We start from the raw sequence: 17,493 nt of genomic DNA, 5'->3' as shown, positions 1-17,493 counted from the left end.
TTTCAAGAGTGTGTTTAATGGGAATTTCCAGGAGGTTTGTTGTTAGACCCAAGAAATTGAAAACATAGCAGTTCGTATTACTGCATCTATATTAACAGAATCCTACTTAGGAAATCTTGATGGTCAGTTTGTCACATACTTCAGCTTTGTTCTTTTCGTGAGTGCTGCAGTGTACTTGCCATTAGAGTAAATCTTCCCTTAACCCCTTCAGTGCTCATGACAAGGTCAACTCGTCATGGGTTTTACCTGCCCTGTGCTTATGACGAGTTGACCTTGTCATGAACAATGGGGATCATGTATGCTCAGCACAGAACGGGAAAACCCCCTAGCAGCCAAGGTGTTAACTAGAATAATACGAATATTGCATATACAAGCATTCCAAAGAGATGATTTATTTCACTAAGGAGTATGTGTCTTATTAACTTATCAAAACAGCTGTGCAGAAAAAAGGCATATTCCTATTTTTTTTACATTTAATGCAAAATTATACTTTTAATACTGCTTATATTAATTATGAACCTATTTTAACTGCGATATATTTTTTATTTAGCATGATACATACTGTCAAGAAGAACTACAAGATGATCATATTTTCCAGCCAGAAAGAAATCGGTTGGAGCCTGTCTTGCGCAAGGATGTGGAGTACATTGATCGAAAGCAGGAAACAGATACATGGACGAACCAAAGTTCTTCTGTGGAGTCCAGCACATCAAGTCAGGAGCATCTGAACCATTCATCTAAGCCTGCCCCCACTAGCTCCACTGCAAACAGAACTGGTCCAGGGCGTTGGAAAACTCCTCTCCCTGCCGAATCTGCACCGGTGGCAGTTTCCCAGCCTATCAGGACAGACCTCCCTCCCCCGCCCCCGCCCCCACAAGTGCACTATCCATCTGAATATGAAGGAGCCTCGGTTGATATGCCTCTCCCACCTCCACCACCTGCAAGCATGCTGAGCTCGCAGACTAATTCCCAAGCTGCTGCTACAGAGCGGAGGAAGCGAGAGGAACATCAACGGTGGTACGAAAAAGAAAAGGCACGCCTGGAAGAAGAGCGGGAAAGGAAGAGGCGTGAGCAGGAGAGGAAACTAGGTCAGATGCGTCCTCAGCCCCAAATGCCCGTTCATCCACTTATGCTACCCACTCAGCCTTCACCCACCACATCTGTAGCTCAGCAGGTATTTAAATCAGAAAAGCCTGCCATTTTACAGAGACCCCTGGAAACTGTAATTCGTGAGCTTCAACCTCAACAGCAGCCCCGCACCATTGAGCGAAGGGACCTTCAGTACATCACCATCAGCAAGGAAGAGCTGTCCTCCAGTGACAGCCTATCACCAGATCCCTGGAAGCGCGATGCCAGGGAGAAGCTGGAGAAGCAGCAGCAAATGCACATTGTCGACATGCTAAGCAAAGAAATCCATGACCTCCAGAGCAAGCTTGATCGCACAGCAGAGGAGAATGACCGTCTACGCAAGCTCATGCTGGAGTGGCAGTTTCAGAAGCGACTTCAGGAATCCAAGCAGAAGGACGAGGATGACGATGATGATGATGAAGAGGATGACGACGTGGACACCATGCTGATAATGCAGCGGTTGGAATCTGAAAGACGAGTTAGGGTAATTTTAAATATTGCATGCTTTTTGTACTTTATTCATTCTTTTCAAGATGAGCCTCTGTGTTTTTATTATGAAATGTCACCAATTATTGAATGTATGGTCTCTTCGAGCTTAGTGTGTATTGGCGGACTGCATTTTTCTTTCACTACTGGAGTTCGTATTTTTGTCTTTCTTCAGATGTCCTTTTTCAGTTCAACAAAACCAATTTATTGCTCTCATCAAGAATCAAAGCCTATCCAGCCAGGGTCATGGTACCTACATTGCCTATGTTTGCAGCTTTTTGGGCATTATCTTGCTAAATGTTCCTTCTCCAGTTATAGAGACCAATAGAGTACTGCCTGACTTAAAGTCGATACAGATTCACTTCCTGTACCATCTTCCAGTGCTATTCTTTGCCCCCTTTAATGTCATTGCTGCAGTGGTATCTTAAACTCAGCTCCACGCAAACATTTCAATTCAATTCTGGACCCTCTGCAAACAAAAGCACAGTGCAAACCAAGAATCTTGACGTTTGGCTTAATTTACATATTACTGTTGTCAATTCACTTTATAAAATACAGATAAGACCGATTCAAATCTCAAAACTGCCTAGTTTAGGGCCTAAGTCTAACCTTGTTATGCTCACCTACTCTCTCATAGTTAATCAAAAAAGCCATTTTCAAATGTAAATTCCATATAATCTGGATTAGCAGATTTTTAATATAGTGATGTTTCTCTGCCATGATGTAAAATTAGTCACTATGAAAAGTGTTCCGCTGTTGTAATCTTTTTGTTATATTATGCTCTGTATTTAGTCTTCTGTAATGCCCATGTTTTGCACTAGTTGTGGCATCTTGGTACTGGTAAGTTTGGGATGACTACTGACTCTGACAAGACATATCGATTTTCGGGAAAAGGAAGGTTTCTAAGGCTCTCTGAAAGGCATACTCTTATACGATTTATTTTAAGTGTAGTAGAAGGGGGTTACATTGCTTGCTGTCACACAGTACGAGGGCAAAAGTCACCCATGCTTCTTAGATTTTGGGGCATGATAAATCTTCACAGTAGAGGAATAAAGATCTCTAGAAAGTTCTTAATGTTTGAACCAGATCGAGGGAAAGGATAGACCTTTATTCTGCAGTACTTTATGAACTTTGCACAAAGGCTTAAATGTGATTTTCTAAACAATTGACAACCACTGAAGTGCCGGGAAATTAGGAGGATTTCATTCCTTTCATCAGATGCCACAGGATTTAAACTGTATCATACTGAAGGTAGGAGCAGGGCGACTCCTCCATGTGGCCGGAAGAGCGTCTCCCCACTGCTTTTTCGCAGTGCGAGAAGCAGAAACATAAAAAGGTATTATGAATACCATTTTATGTTTCTGTCTCTCGAACTACGAGAAAGAACAGTTTGGTTGGGGGTGGTGGGTCCTGCTATAGGGCAGGGGAATAGTGGCTTGCCTACTATTGAGAGCGCTGACTGTTTGGTCGACCCCAGGGCCAACCAGACCAGTCATATGCACTCTCTTGTTTTCTCCATGTAAGCTGCATGCAGCCTGCATGGACAAAACTGCCTCCCCATAGACGCCTGTGTGGTCGGCATCCCAGCCAATCACAACGCTGCCATTGCAGCGTTGTGATTAGCTCAAGGGAGGCTGCCTGCTTCCTGGGACTCGGAGCAGAGAGAGAAGGGGACGCAACACGGGACTGAAGTATTTTAAATTAAGAGCCCCACCACCACCTCACTCCCCCACCATGACCCTCTCACCATCCCCCTCCCCTCCCCACCTGCGGGTCATGTCCCTCCTGGCACTCCTACCTTTGAAATCATTCTTAGCAGAACTTATTTTAGAATTTGTGTCTATCATCTAGATCTAGTTCCAGTACAGTAGATGCCGGTAAAAGATATATTCTTAGTGGCAGACAGACAAGAGAGCTTCACTAATAGCTCACAGTTATCTGCAAATTCAATTGTAAAATGTCAACTGATGTGTATGTATATATGTGTGTATGTGTGTGTGTGTGTGTATATATAGATTAAGACGTCCTTCAGATACGATCACGCTCTGCAATATAGACGAGGCAAACCCAATAGATGGTGCATATATTTTATTGAATGCCAGACCACCGCCATGACGCGTTTCAGCCCACGTGGGGCCTTGATCACATGACATGAGTGAGGAAGTTGGAAGGTATTTAAAGTGCAAGAAAGTGACGTACTACCCAGCAATCAATGATGAACATGGAAAACATGCTATACAGATGTTTTTGATAGTTCGAGTCATGAGTAGTTCAAATACCTGTAAAATAGATTGTTGCTGAGCAACCATTTATCAACTTACGCTTAATTATCACATAAGTTAAACAGCATGTTTAATAAATATTATAAAAACCACATCATTATTTAAATAAATAAATATATAAATAAATGTGGTTAAATAAATTCACAATATCGTGCTGTTAAAAAATGGCTCATGACAATGGCGATTAAATTCTAGTTTGCTAAAACATAGTTAAATAGCAGCTTTTAAAAGGATTTCTTATTCATTAATAAAGAATTATAAAAACCTCTTATCTCATAGGAGAGCAGCATTTAATTATCTATGTTGATCTACCAGACTTCCACTGATGTATCCATGTTGAAGTGGGCATATAGATATCTAACCACTTAATTCCAGTTGATCTTGTGCAAATCGCATATGGGATTACGTAAAAAGTCAATTAAATAAAGTGCAAACCATGTGCAAAAATAGCAATTTAAAATAGCATTACGTAAAAATGGGTAAAACCAGTTACAGGGAGATAGAAGGCAGCTAGTATGTATTTTTTGGTCATAATGACCTAGTGAAGATAAGTGAAAAAATCTTCACTTGTGTTCAGTCCATTCGGTACCTTACAGTCCATAAGTATTATGTGCCTTGTCTCAAGTTTGCGTAGCTGTGACTCACGGTCCCCACCCCTTCTTTGTGGTGGGATTGTGTCAATCACAAAATATTTCAGACCTGCAGCATTCTTGTCATGCACTTCCTCAAAATGCCTTGCCACAGGGTACGCGGTATCGCCCATGATAATGGCCTTGATGTGCTGGAGTATCGTCTCGTGGACCTGGAGCTTAGTGCTGCCCACATGGCGCAGGCCACAAGGACACTCCAGCACATATACCGTGTACTCTGTTTTGCAGGTCAACTTGCTCTGTATAGTAGTGGATTTGTTACTTAGGGGAGTCATAAACTCTGTTTTGCTTAACCCAAACCGGCAGGCTTTACAGGCAGAGCATTTAAGAAACCCCTTGCTGCAGTTAAGCCATTAACTGTCAGTCTTAACCTCTGGGCTACTGGAAACTAAATAATTGCTCAGTGATTTGGCCTTCCTGTATGTGATGCTGGGAGAATGGGGCATATGTTGTCCCAACGCAGGATCACTGGCAATCAAAGCCCAATTGCTATTCACAATTTTGCGAATGCTTTGATGTTGACTATTATAGGTTAAGATTAGCCTGGTTTCATTCTGCTCAGTTTTCTTCTTTTTCAATTTACCTGCCAGTACTATTGACCTGCCAGGTTCATTGGCTTTACCTATTGCCTTGTCCACTAGTTCTGGCAGATAGCCTCTTCTCAGTAATCTATCCCTACATTCATTTTGGGCTTCAGCACAGTTCTGATCAGTGCTACAGATACTTCTAATACGAAGCATTTCTCCATATGGTATGCTTCTGTATTGTGGCTGGAGGCATGCAATATGGCATTGCCAGCTCTTGGTTTACGGTACATTTTGGTTCTTAGTTCATTATCCTGAATAAAGATTTCAACATCAAGGAAACATATTGCACTGTTACTAATCTCACTTGTAAACTCCAGATTCAAATCATTTTTGTTAAAATTTTCAATAAACTGCAAGGCATCATTCTTAATTCCTTTCTAAATAATCATAAGGTCATCTATAAACCTGAACCATTTCACAACGTTGTTGGACATAATGTCTGAGAACGTGGGTATAAGGACCTGCTCCTCCCAATACCCCATGTGCAGACAGGTGTAGCTGGGGGAGAAACAGGCCCCAATAGCCACACCCTAGCCTGCTGGAACACTTGGTTGGAGAATAAGAAAAAGTTGTTTTCCAAACATGTTCTGATCATGGACAATAACATTCTGTTGTGTTCATGAAGGTTGATAGGTCTCATATTGAGATAGTATTCAATTGCTCTCAGTCCATCCCTGTGGTGGATACTGGTGTAAAGGGAGGATACATCTAATTAAATTAGATGATAATCAGTTTGCCATTGTACTCCCTGAAATTTCTGTAATAGATCACCAGTAATTCAAAATGAATGAGGAGAGTCTTTTGACATGCTCCTGGAGGAAAAAGTCTACATATTTGCTGATATTCTCATTAATGGAGGTGCAGGCCGAGATGATGGGCCGCCAAGGTGGCTTCATAGTATCTTTATGAATTTTAGGGATGAAATAAACAATAGGCATCACAGGATGTTCGTTTTTCAAGAATTTATATTCATCCATGGAAATAAGGCCCATACTTCTTCATGCCATCAAGTTTGTATATAGCAGATTCCAAGCCTGTTTGGCCTCCGCCATTGTAGATATTTCATAGCAGTTCCTGTCATTTAATTGGCATGGGGCCTCCTCCATATACATTTCTCTTGGCCAAGGTACAACATTCCTGACTTTGTCAGGCTGATGGATGACCACATTAATGTTCTTTTGTAATTTTTTAACCAACTGATGGTATGCGAAATCCTGCTATTGGCGTCTTTTGTTGTCCTTAATCCCCTTCAGGTGTAACTGCCTAAGATCTTGTGCAACCTTATCATGTAACATGTTGATGTTGTCTTTCAACATTAATGGACAGAACGTGGATTTGGGTTTGAATGTTGTAGGTGCTGTCACCACCCTATTTCCTTGATCCAAGTTGGAGCGCACCTGCGTATTTTCAGACTGCATTTGTAATAGATCTTTAAACAACTCCGCATCACCCGCAGTAAGAAGCGGGGGACTTAGACTCAGTAGAACAGGCGGTACCGTTGGTTCAGACCTACGCAATGTGTGATATTTCCGAAGTTTAAGTTTGCTGACATATTTATAGATGTCAACACGGGTCCCAGCATAGTCAAAATTGCTCCTAGCGCTGTATGAGAGACCTAATGCCAAAATATTGGTCTCCTTTTTAGAAAGTGTTAAGTTCGTAAGGTTGACAACAGTCTGTGAGCCATTCAACAATGTATTATCACTTACTTGCGCTTCCATTGTTTGCGCAGCTTTCTGTATGTTGGCTTTGTATTCACATTGTCGCTGTTCATGACATCTCCGCCTTGCGCTGCGTTTCCTGTTTGCGCTTTGCTTGTGTTGGCATCGCTGACACCAGAGCGAAGAGTTTGCCTTCGATCCTGGTGCATGCAGTCCAATTCCTGCGCCAGGGTGAGTTTCCGAAACCCCAAACACTGCGCCCTCTGTTGATTGTTATCTGACTCACTGTCCTTGTTTGAGCTCAGGTCCGATAGAGATGAAGCCTCTCGGGGTTCTCCGCGTACCGGTTGCTCTGCAGGGAGTGTTTCCGACGTCATTTTAGTTTTTGCTTTGACACTGTCCTATTTTCTTAGCAAATTTAAATATTTGCCATGTCCGTAATCCAACCGTTCACATTAGAATTTGTAGGTCTTTCTTTTCTTAATGATTTCTTCCTCACGCTGTAGCCGCCCTGTCATATCCTCACGATACTTGGGAATCAAAGGGTTGCTCTGTAGTTCGTCAATTTCCTCATTTAGTGCCTCTATTTGACTCTGCAATTTGACCCGGTCACTCTCGGCGTACTTCACTAGAATTTCCACTAGACGCTGAGAGGACTCTAGGTTACATTCGGCCCATTCTGAAAGCATGCGGGGATCCGGGTTCTATATATATATATATTACCTACTGGCAGGCGCCAGTAGGTAGATCTAGTTAGGACCTAGTTTTAATAGGTGAAAGCGTTTTTTGATTTGCCGGTGGATCCGCGAACTCTCCCAAGTACGAGCTTGTCTCTAATTGGCTGCCAACACTTCAAACTAGGAAGTGTTGGCAGCCATCTTGTGACTAGGTTGCACTGAGTCACAAGAAAAAAGGTGAAAAAAAACGATAAAAAATAAGAAAAGGGGGCAGGGTAGGAACATCCTGACCCACTAGGCCTGCTCAGGGGGTCCCACAGGAAACCCGAGGGCCAAAAGAAGCATTTTTCTAAAAATGAATTGGCGGGATTCGCGTAGGGTCTGCGAATCCGGCAGAAAAATAAAATCAAAACGAAGCACGGACTCCTGCGCTTTGTTTGTTTATAGCTCCCGGATGGGCCAGGTCCTGTGGGCAATACATAATTATGTAGCAGGAGTCCATGGGGCGTCCGCAACCCGGAAACCACCAACTCCCTGGGGATTCGTAAATAATGTGCGGGGCCACGCATCCCCCTCAGCACCGGGGTCCCCCACCTCTCCAGGAATTTTTCTTAGCAATGCATGGGGGAGCTTCCGGGGCAATAAATAAGTTTGGGCGGAGGAGCATCGCAGGCACCCAAGCCCCTGGGGCCATGATAGCAGCTCCCTTTGCCCAAAAGCAATGCCGGCTGGGACTGGGGGGCATTGGTGCTCCCCCTGCAGTCCCCAACGTGAAGCCAGACCCTGGGAGATGGGGTTCCCAGGGCCGAAAATGGCCTCAAGAGGGGGGCTGTTCAGCCCCCATCCTTTACATTTAGGTATAAAAAAATAGAAATGGCCATGCCCTAGGGGATGGGGTCCCTGGGGCCGAAATTGTCTTCGGGAAGGGCGCCGCACTGTCCCCCTTCCTAAAAGAATACTGAAAAGAGAAGCCGGCATGTCGCCGGAGTCCCCACCTCCTCCCTGCACCACTTTGCATACGCGCCTCCTGGCGCGTTTTGGTTTGGGGGATTAAGTCCCCTTGAATCCTAAGGGTCCTTAGGTGCCAACTGACCCACCAGATACCGGCAGTAAGCCCCACACAGTGGAATTGCTGGGAGGTGGTCAGAGGCCACACCTCTTTTTAGACCACTCTTGAAACGTGCCTCTTGAGACCATGCTGGTGGGACGAGGAGGTCGTCTTGTGTCCACAGAACCTCAGGGCTAAAGTGTACTTCATCCCCCAAGCAGCAGTGCGCCAGGATGCGCGTTTGCAGAGTGGTGTAAAAACGGGGCATGGCCTCTGACCAGTCTCCGCAATCCAGTTGTGTGGGGCTCCCTAGAGATAACAGGAGGGCTAGTTGGCCCCCAGGGACCCTCATGATGCAAGGGGACTTCATCTCCCAACCAAGAGCGTGCCAGAAGGCATGTTTGCAGAGTGGTGGAGAAAGGTGGCTTGGCCTGTGTCCACCTCTCAGTAATCCCACTTTTGAGGCTTACTGGAGGTAACAAGTAGGCTTCTTGGCCCCTAAGGACCCCCAGCAGCGAAATATGAGGACTTCGCAATCCTCCTCTGTAGGACTTACTGGAGGTAATAGGAGGGGTAGTTGGCCCCCAAGGATGTCCTTGGGGGCCAACTTCCCCTCCTGCTACCTCCAGTAAGTCAAACACAGTGGGATTGCTAAGAGGTCTTTGGAGGTCACGCCCCCTTTCTCCACCACTCTGCAAATGCGCCTCCTTGCACACTACTGGTTGGGGGATGAAGTCCACTTTACTGCTGAGGGACTTTAGGGGGCAAAGAAGCCCTCCTGGTACCACCTGTAAGTGCTATGCAGCAGAATTCCTGAGTGCTGGTCAGAGGCCCAGACCACTTTCTCCACCAATCTTTAAACGCAACTACTAGTTAAAGAAGCGTTTACAATGTAATAGGTCTATCATTTGGGAAAGTTAGGTTTGGTGTTGTAAATGTTTTTTACAAATTTTTTGGGAGTGGGGGTTGATGTACTTTGTGTATAGTGAAATTATGTGGATAGAAAGTATGTGGTATTTGGTGTATAGGAATGATGTAGAGTGGGATTATGTTGTATAAAAAGTAATTATGTGGTATGGTAGCCTGTGTTGTGGTAACCTCCGGTTTAGTCTTCCTCGTTTCCATAGAAGCTAAACTATATAATCAATGAGAAAAAAAGGACCCACTGAGGAGCACTTCTGGACCTAATCGGAGGTATGAGCCGGAGCCACTGGAAATATGCCACTGTTCGGCTGCACCGATTTTCGGCTGCCTAATCTTCAGATTTAAACAAAAAAAACAACGGCTCAAATGTTACCAAAAATGCAGCGACAAGTGTTAAAGCGTGGTGGGAGGCTCTTTGCAGACCTGGAATGGTCACCTGTTACTTATTGCTAAATGTAGGTGTTAAATTAGTACTAATGGTGCACAAACCACTCTTGCTTCTTTCTCTTGTTAATTTATTTTGCTTCTTTGTGCACCTCCCTTCTTTCTGCATCTCACTTGCTTCTTTCTTCTGCACCTCTCTAACCTCTTTCTGTACTTCTCTTGCCTCTTTCTGCACCCCACTTGCTTCTTTCTGCACTTTCCTTGTTTCTTTCCCACCTCTCTTGCTTCTTTCTGCTCCCTTCTTCTCTCTTTGTGCACCTCTCGTGCCTCTTCTGCACCTCAGTTTCCCCAGTTCTCTTGCCTCTTTCTGCAACTCTATTGCTCCTTTCTGCACTTCTGTGGCCTCTTTCTGCACCTCTCTTGCCTCTATCTGCACCCCTGTTATCTCTTTCTGCACCTGTTTTGCCTGTTTCTGTAACTCTCTTGCCTCTTTCTGCACCTCCGTTGGTTCTTTCTGACCTTTTCTTGCTTTTGTCCGCATCTCTTGCTTTTTTCTGCACCCCTCTTGCTTTTTTCTGCACCCCTCTTGCTTCTTTCTGCCTCATCTTGCCTCTTTCTGCCCCATCATGCCTCTTTCTGTAGTTTTCCTGCCTCCTTTTGCACCTCTGTTGCTTCTTTCTGTACTTAGCTTGACCCTTTCTGCACCTCACTTGCCTTTCTGTACCTCTCTTGCCTCTTTCTGTACCTCTTGCCTCTTTCTGCTCTTCTCTTGCCTCTTTCTGTATCTCACTTGCCTCTTTCTACACCTCACTTGCCATTTTCTGCACTTCTCTTTATTTTTTCTGTAACTCTCCTGTTTCTTTCTGTAACTCTCTTGTTTTTCATCACTTCTCTTTCTTCTTGCTACACCTCTGTTGCTTCTTGGGCAATTCTCTTGCCTCTTTCTGCACTTCTCTTGCTTGTTTCTGCACCTGTATTGTCACTTTCTGCGCCACTGCTGCCTCTTTCTGCACCTCACTTGCTTCTTTCTGCACCACTCTTGCCTCTTTCTATACCCCTCTTGCCTCTTCCTCACCCCTGTTCCCTCTTTCTGCACTTCTGTCTGTTTCTGCACCTCTCTTGCCTCTTTCTGCACTTCTCTTGCCTCTTTCTGCACCTTGGTTTGGTTCTGTCTGCACTTGTCTTTCCTCTTTCTCCAGTATTGTATCATTTATATAATCACATGCTTGAATCTTCCTGGGACTCCCACCATGACGATGGGGAAGATTCAAGCATGTGAATCTATAAACGAGATCAATACTGGAGAACCACAGGGTACAGGTAAGTAACTTGTTTTAACCTCTGAAAAGTGTCTGGGGCACCATGAAGGCCAAAGGGCATCACTTTAAAATGGTACAAGCCTTAGGGTGTGGAAAGTGCAGTTTTGGCCCTAGCAGCTGGGCTGAGGGGTATCTACCAGTACCCTTTATGGGGCAACAGTACACATTACCCATGCTCCTCCTAGTCTTTCTATATGCTCGTCCACTCTAGCCATAGCAGAACTATAAAATTTCGAGTGGGGGTTTAGTTGACAAACGTCAATACAAAATAGAAAACTCACATTGGGTTTGGGAACCACTACTACAGTGGAACATCCGTTACTATGGGAGGGTTCAATAACGTTGGCCTGTAACATGGACTCCACTTCCTGCTCTACGGCCTGTCACCTCACTGCAGGAATTTAATATGGTCTCAATTTTATCACTTTTCCCACTTCTGTCTTAATGTCATGTGTGACTCAGGAGATTCATCCTGGTTTGCTAGAACTCAGTCCCGGGAAGCTATCTAGTAGGTCGTAAACTGCTGTTTTTGGGTCTGAGTGAGATTTTCTCCGATGTGGGGTCTTACTACCGTCAGCCCGTTAAAGGATTGTAAAGGTATCTATCGGTTGTGTGAGAGTAATGTGGTTAACTGGTATGAGTGGGTTCTTACTCTGATGGGTGGGATCTTCAAATTTTTTTAATAAGTTGATATGATACACCTGTCACTAGGTCCTATTTGAGGAACAGCTACTCTGTAGGTAACAGGTGTTACCTTCTTTGTAACTGCATAAGGTCCTTGCCATGTAGGGTCGAAGTATCAGTACCCTATCCCCTACTGTCAACTCTCTCAATTTAGAACCCTAATCGTAATATAATTTCTGCTTTTGTTGTGCTCTCTCCATATTTTGGTGTACCTCTTTCCATAGAGTGGACAGCGTCTTTTTTTAACGAAATGGTATACCCTAACGGTCTCTCCTCGTCTTCTTTCGCAGTTTACTGTTCAGCTGCCATTTCCAAGAGAGTACAAAGTCTTCTACCGAATAATAATTCAATGAGCTAAGCCCAGTTGATTTTTGCTCATGGGTCCTGATTGCAAATAAAACTAGGGGAAGTTTGCGATCAGTCTTTCCCAGTTCCGCTGATGATTTTCCTTAAAATCGTTTTTATGGTTCTGTTATATTGTTCTACTAGTCCGTCTATCTGTGGGTGGTACACAGCTGTCCAGATCTGGCAAACACCAAGGAGCTCTTCTAGAAAAAGGAGCCTCCTCTTATAGTTCAATTCGGTCCTGGAGAAAAGGGGGAAAAACACACCAAACATTACATCGAAAAAGCCTCCCACTTGACCTCTATTTCTTTGACTTTTTGGGCTAAATCAGCTGCAATGGGCTATCAATATATACTCTGAGACATGATATATATATATACATCATCATCATTTGCTCAAAAACATTTTTATTGATTTTTTTAAATGTATACTTACTTTCATTTGTAGTATCAAAAAAAGTTTTAAAAGACATACATATTATTGGACTTTTTTCCATATTTTTTCTTTTTGTACATTTCATAAATAGACAAAGAAATCGTACCTTTTTACACATGAGATATAATTCTCTTCATAGGACCCCTATTGATTCACCTCACAATCATACTAACCTATCATATCCACATTCATACTCGACCAAGCCATTTATACTAAACAACCAACATAAGAGTACATACACCTCCTGGTCAGAGGGGGACAAAGAGGTTTTAGGTCTCCATGACCATGTTGTGGGCTGGGCGCTCATACAATTGGGTCGATGCGCGTTTCAGTGGTATTAGCCTTGTGTTGACCACCTTCTTCAGGACCTTCCAAAATAGTGATTTTTCAACGAGTGGTAGGAGTACCTATAATATTTAAATAACGTGTTTCAGAAGAGCCATACAATAATAAATTGCCTTGAATTGATTGAACCAAACTAAGATCTAAAAAGAGGGGGTGAAAAATCAGAAAAGTGAGAAATAGGGTGCGAGAACCTTCTTCCAGGACTTATCAAAAGTATGTGTCAGTCTTAAGCAGTCCAAGACCACCAAGATGTGAGGAAAAGGGCAAGAGGACATAAATATGCCCAGAGATATCCCAGCCACCATTGCATGCCATAATTCCAAACCCAACGTGAAAACTTAAACATGCCAATAATAGTGCTCCAAGTGACCCACTGACATGTTACATTATGTGTGTCCAAAAAGGAGGCACAAAGTGTGCTTGAGAGTACACTCTTCTAACTAACAAGTGAGTGCAGTATGTAGAAATTCCTAGAGGCACCCCTGCTAGCTGGTACACAAATGTTGACATGCTCTCCGGGTCAGATACGAATCTCTCGTTACACGTAAAGTACGGATGCATCCAGATTGTACAATAAATGGTAAGAAAACACAGGGTGAGGGACATCTCTCTCCTAAATTTATTGGGTGAGTGGGCACTAACTCCAAATACTCATAAACCTCACTAGTAAGAAGGTGTTAAGGTACCTTCAAACATGTATGAACATGCATGCACACCTTTTTTTATGTCTTTGTCCACGGAACACTGATTGTGAAATGAATTCTATCAATGTGTTACTGCACATGGGGTCTCTCACAAGCTTATCTTAAGGCTCCAGTCTTCACTAATTCGTTCATAGCTGGTCCAAAAAAAGGGGGGGGGGAGATGAATTTGCGATGACGGGGACATACAGCCGTCATACAACATGTGTACTGCTAATTTCCAAGACCATGTTGGCTGGAGCACTCCAAAGTTTAGTGCACTCATTATTCCTAAACTTCAAAAATTATTAGCCTATATAGATTTACTAAGGTAAGCATAGACTGTACGGACCAGCATCACTCCGCTATTTACTTATAGTACAAGAAAATCCCTCCAGCACGCTCAGCATAGTGGTGAGTAATTATAATTGCAGGCAGTCCTTAAATCGTAAAATAGATGTTAGGTAGAATGTGTCACCTAAGGCTGCAAAAATATGTTGCACTAAGATCATATATATTTTTTTTAAAACAGATTTTATTTGTCTGGACTCACATATGATGCACTGCTCCGAGCAGCGGAGACTACTGCAAGCAATAGCATATCAAAAATATAAGATACAGACTTTTGCAAGAACAGAACCCCATCCCCCCTCCCCCCAACCGCGCAGCTGGTGAAACCCAAAGAACACGTGTGTAAAGACGATGTACAGAAGCATACCAAGACACAGCACAATGTTGTCAAATGTCCGGACGTCAACGCAACGGGATTGCAGGCCCATCAGGCGGAGGGTCTAAGTCCAGCCCACGGTAATCCGCCCACCTCTTCCAAATCTTGAAATGTTTGCCCGGACAACCCCTGGCTAGGAATATAGGTTGCTCCAATCCCATGCAAAAGTCCATACCGTTCCTCCAGGCAGCCAGAGGCGGGGCTGGGGCTCCTTCCAGGCCTTAGCAATATGTTGTTTGGCCAGCGTGAGGCCCAATAGTAACAGGTGCCGCTTATACCTGTTGCCCCCAATCCCTTCCATGACATGCAACAAAGCTAGTTTGGGATCACGGGGAAGCACCCAAGCCAACACCTCCGACAAATCCTGAATTACACCCCCCCCCCCCCCCCCCCCCCGAACTTTTGCAGTGCTGAACAGTCCCAGACAGTGTGTAAGAGCGTACCCACTTCTGCGCCACATCTAAGGCATTCCGGGGAGACCACCATGCCCACACGCCACAGGCGCTGCTGTGTAAAGTATGTGCGATGTAGATATTTGAATTGTATGAGGCGCAGGCGAGTGGAGATCGCTGCAGTCCGTGGGCTTGCCAGGGCTTCATTCCAGTCCTCCTCTTCCAGGACCCCAACGTCCCCCTCCCACGCAGCCTTGAGTTTAACTAAGTCGGATGAGCAATGGTGGACCAGTGTCTGATAGATGCGCGAGAGTTTCTTGTCCGGCAGCTCACCCATAAACAGTTTGGCCTCAAGAGGGCTAAAGTCAGGGAGCTGCTCCAGGGCTGTCAGATGGGGTGTTAGGGCATGGCGAAGTTGAAGATATTTAAAGAATTGGGAGTGGGGCATCCCGAACTCCTCTCGGAGATCCTGGAACGACCTCAGGGAGCAGCCCGTCACGACATCCCCCAACGAGGAGATACCTATTGCGTTCCATCCCCGAAATCCCATGAGCGCGGACAAGTGGGGCAGGCGACCATTGTGCCACAGAGGGATCTCTCAAGTAAGCACGTTCCACCATCCCATTCTACGTAGCGCCTGTCTCCATACAAAAAACACTACCTGCGTGGCCGAGGGAAGGCGGCTCCGAAGCGCAGCTGAATATAGTAGCGTGTGGACCGATGCCGAGCCCATGAGAAAGCGTTCTACTGCGTAGGCAGGGTCTCCCCTGTCCCCATACCACCAGCCATTCAGGACCAGTAGATGAGCTGCCTGGTAATACGAGAGGACGTCAGAAGTGGCCAAACCCCCAGTGTAGGTAGAACAGAAGCAGGTCCGCAAGGACACGCGCGCGGTCCCCCCTCCCACAAGAACCCACTCAGCGCCGAGTTGACTTGTTGGAACCAACGCTGCGGAATCCGATACGGATGATTTTGGAGCTGGTACACGAGACGTGGGAGCGCCATCATCTTAAAGATAGCCGATCTGCCGTGGATGGTCAGCGACATGCGGGACCATACCTTCATGTCCTCACGCGCACAATCCCAGACCGGGGTAAGGTTACGTTCATGGGAGATCTCAGTGGACTCTGAGAGGAACACCCCCAAGTACTTCACACCGTCCACTGCAATCTGGAGGCCAGAGGCCCACTCCCCTACCTGTCCGATTCGCCAAGCACCCATAGTGACTAAGATCATATTTTGACATAGTATGTCAACAAGAACTCTCGTCTAACATAGCGTATTGTTTCCATTACACCCTCATATACAACCATGCTGACTGAGTACGTCTGCACGGACAGATAGAACGCATAGGGACAGTGGCCTGCAACTGTGCAGAACACAAGCATGGGACCCCCAAGAACATGAGTCTACTCGATTGCTAGAGCAACAAGGACCACAAAATTGCAATGTGCATAAGCTAACGTCCCCCACGTGAAACTCTGAAACACGCACTGGCACTTAAATTACTTACTGGCAGCTTCCTCAATCAGACCCCCGAAGTCCAATGCGAACAGAACCCTGTGCATCAACTGCTACCTAAATCGCACTGCGTTTTATTTCCCGAAGGTAGGACGTGACCTGCGGTGTGTCAATGACGTTACGTGACGCAGGGCGGATCATAGTAGAGGTATTTGACTCGATCTTCAATACAAGTGAGAGTGCCATATTGAAGTGTGGGTTTTCGCATTGGTTTTCTGTAAACGGCTATCAATAGTCATCATTCACTCATATCTCATTTTGTCCATTCTACTATTTGGGGGAGTTCCATTAAGTACCCAATATACATCTATATTTCACCATGCAAGAAAACCTGCTATCAATATGCTGAGGGTAACAATATAAACTACAGCATTTGGGCCCGATATAATGTAATAATAATGGTTCACATAAGATGGTGATTTTGACAGTTGGCAAACAGTAAACACAAACAGGTCAGATCATACTATATCAATAGGTGCATTATAATGGCAAGGAGCATATGGGCCATGTAATAAGAGTGCCACCTTGGAGTGGATATTGTGAGTTTAATATTATATAACCGATACCCAATGCATAAGTTACTTGCGTCCAGCGTGTATTATTAGGCAAGAACACCGAGTATATTATCCTGTTTATCAATGGGTACTCTGTTAGTTATTACAACAACGTTCTACACAGCAAGATGTGCCTAATAAGGGAAAGCAGAGTAATAAGTACAACATAATCTATAGTCCAGCACATACACAATCCTGAGTTTGTTCTGTGTTTGACATACTGATTAGAAGTGCCTACATAGAAAGGGTTGTATACATTACCCAATCAGATGCCAACATTTGGGTCTTGCTCATTAAAATAATAACCCAAGTATGATGCCTGATCGCACATAATAGCAGTCTTATTTCTGGGCAATATTCCAGATAATTTCTTCATTGAGTCCTTTCTTCACTGTGTTGAAAGAAAAAATCCAAAAGGTTTCCCTTTGTTTACGAATCTGCTCCATAGATACTCCTGCTTTTGTTTTTACTTTCTCCAAGATTAACCATCTCAGATCTGCGTCAGAATGGTTTTAATCATAGCAGTGTTGTACAATAGGAGCAGTCATTCTGTCTGTGGATTGTAGATTTATGTTCGCTATATCTCACACGAAATTCCCAGTCAGTCTCCCAATGTACCCCTATCGGCAAGGGCACAGCAGAATATAGACGATATTCTGACTTC

At 44.5% G+C, this 17,493-nt stretch overlaps 1 protein-coding gene across 18 annotated transcripts in view; it reads left to right on the top strand.

Moving 5' to 3' along the window:
- Positions 1-17,493, top strand: part of AFDN (afadin, adherens junction formation factor) — a 2,152,715-nt gene that overhangs the window by 1,825,124 nt on the left and 310,098 nt on the right. For all 18 annotated transcript variants that reach the window (XM_086927064.1, XM_086927054.1, XM_086927053.1 and 15 more), the window contains one exon: positions 551-1,612. In XM_086927064.1, coding sequence (XP_086783190.1) covers positions 551-1,612 — 1,062 coding nt within the window. The remainder of the gene's footprint in view (positions 1-550; positions 1,613-17,493) is intronic.

The sequence above is a fragment of the Lissotriton vulgaris genome, chromosome 6, assembly GCF_964263255.1.
Source record: "Lissotriton vulgaris chromosome 6, aLisVul1.2, whole genome shotgun sequence".
Lineage (NCBI taxonomy): Eukaryota > Metazoa > Chordata > Amphibia > Caudata > Salamandridae > Lissotriton > Lissotriton vulgaris.
Note: the sequence above shows the minus strand (reverse complement) of the source record. Positions and strands in the feature narration are given on the sequence as shown.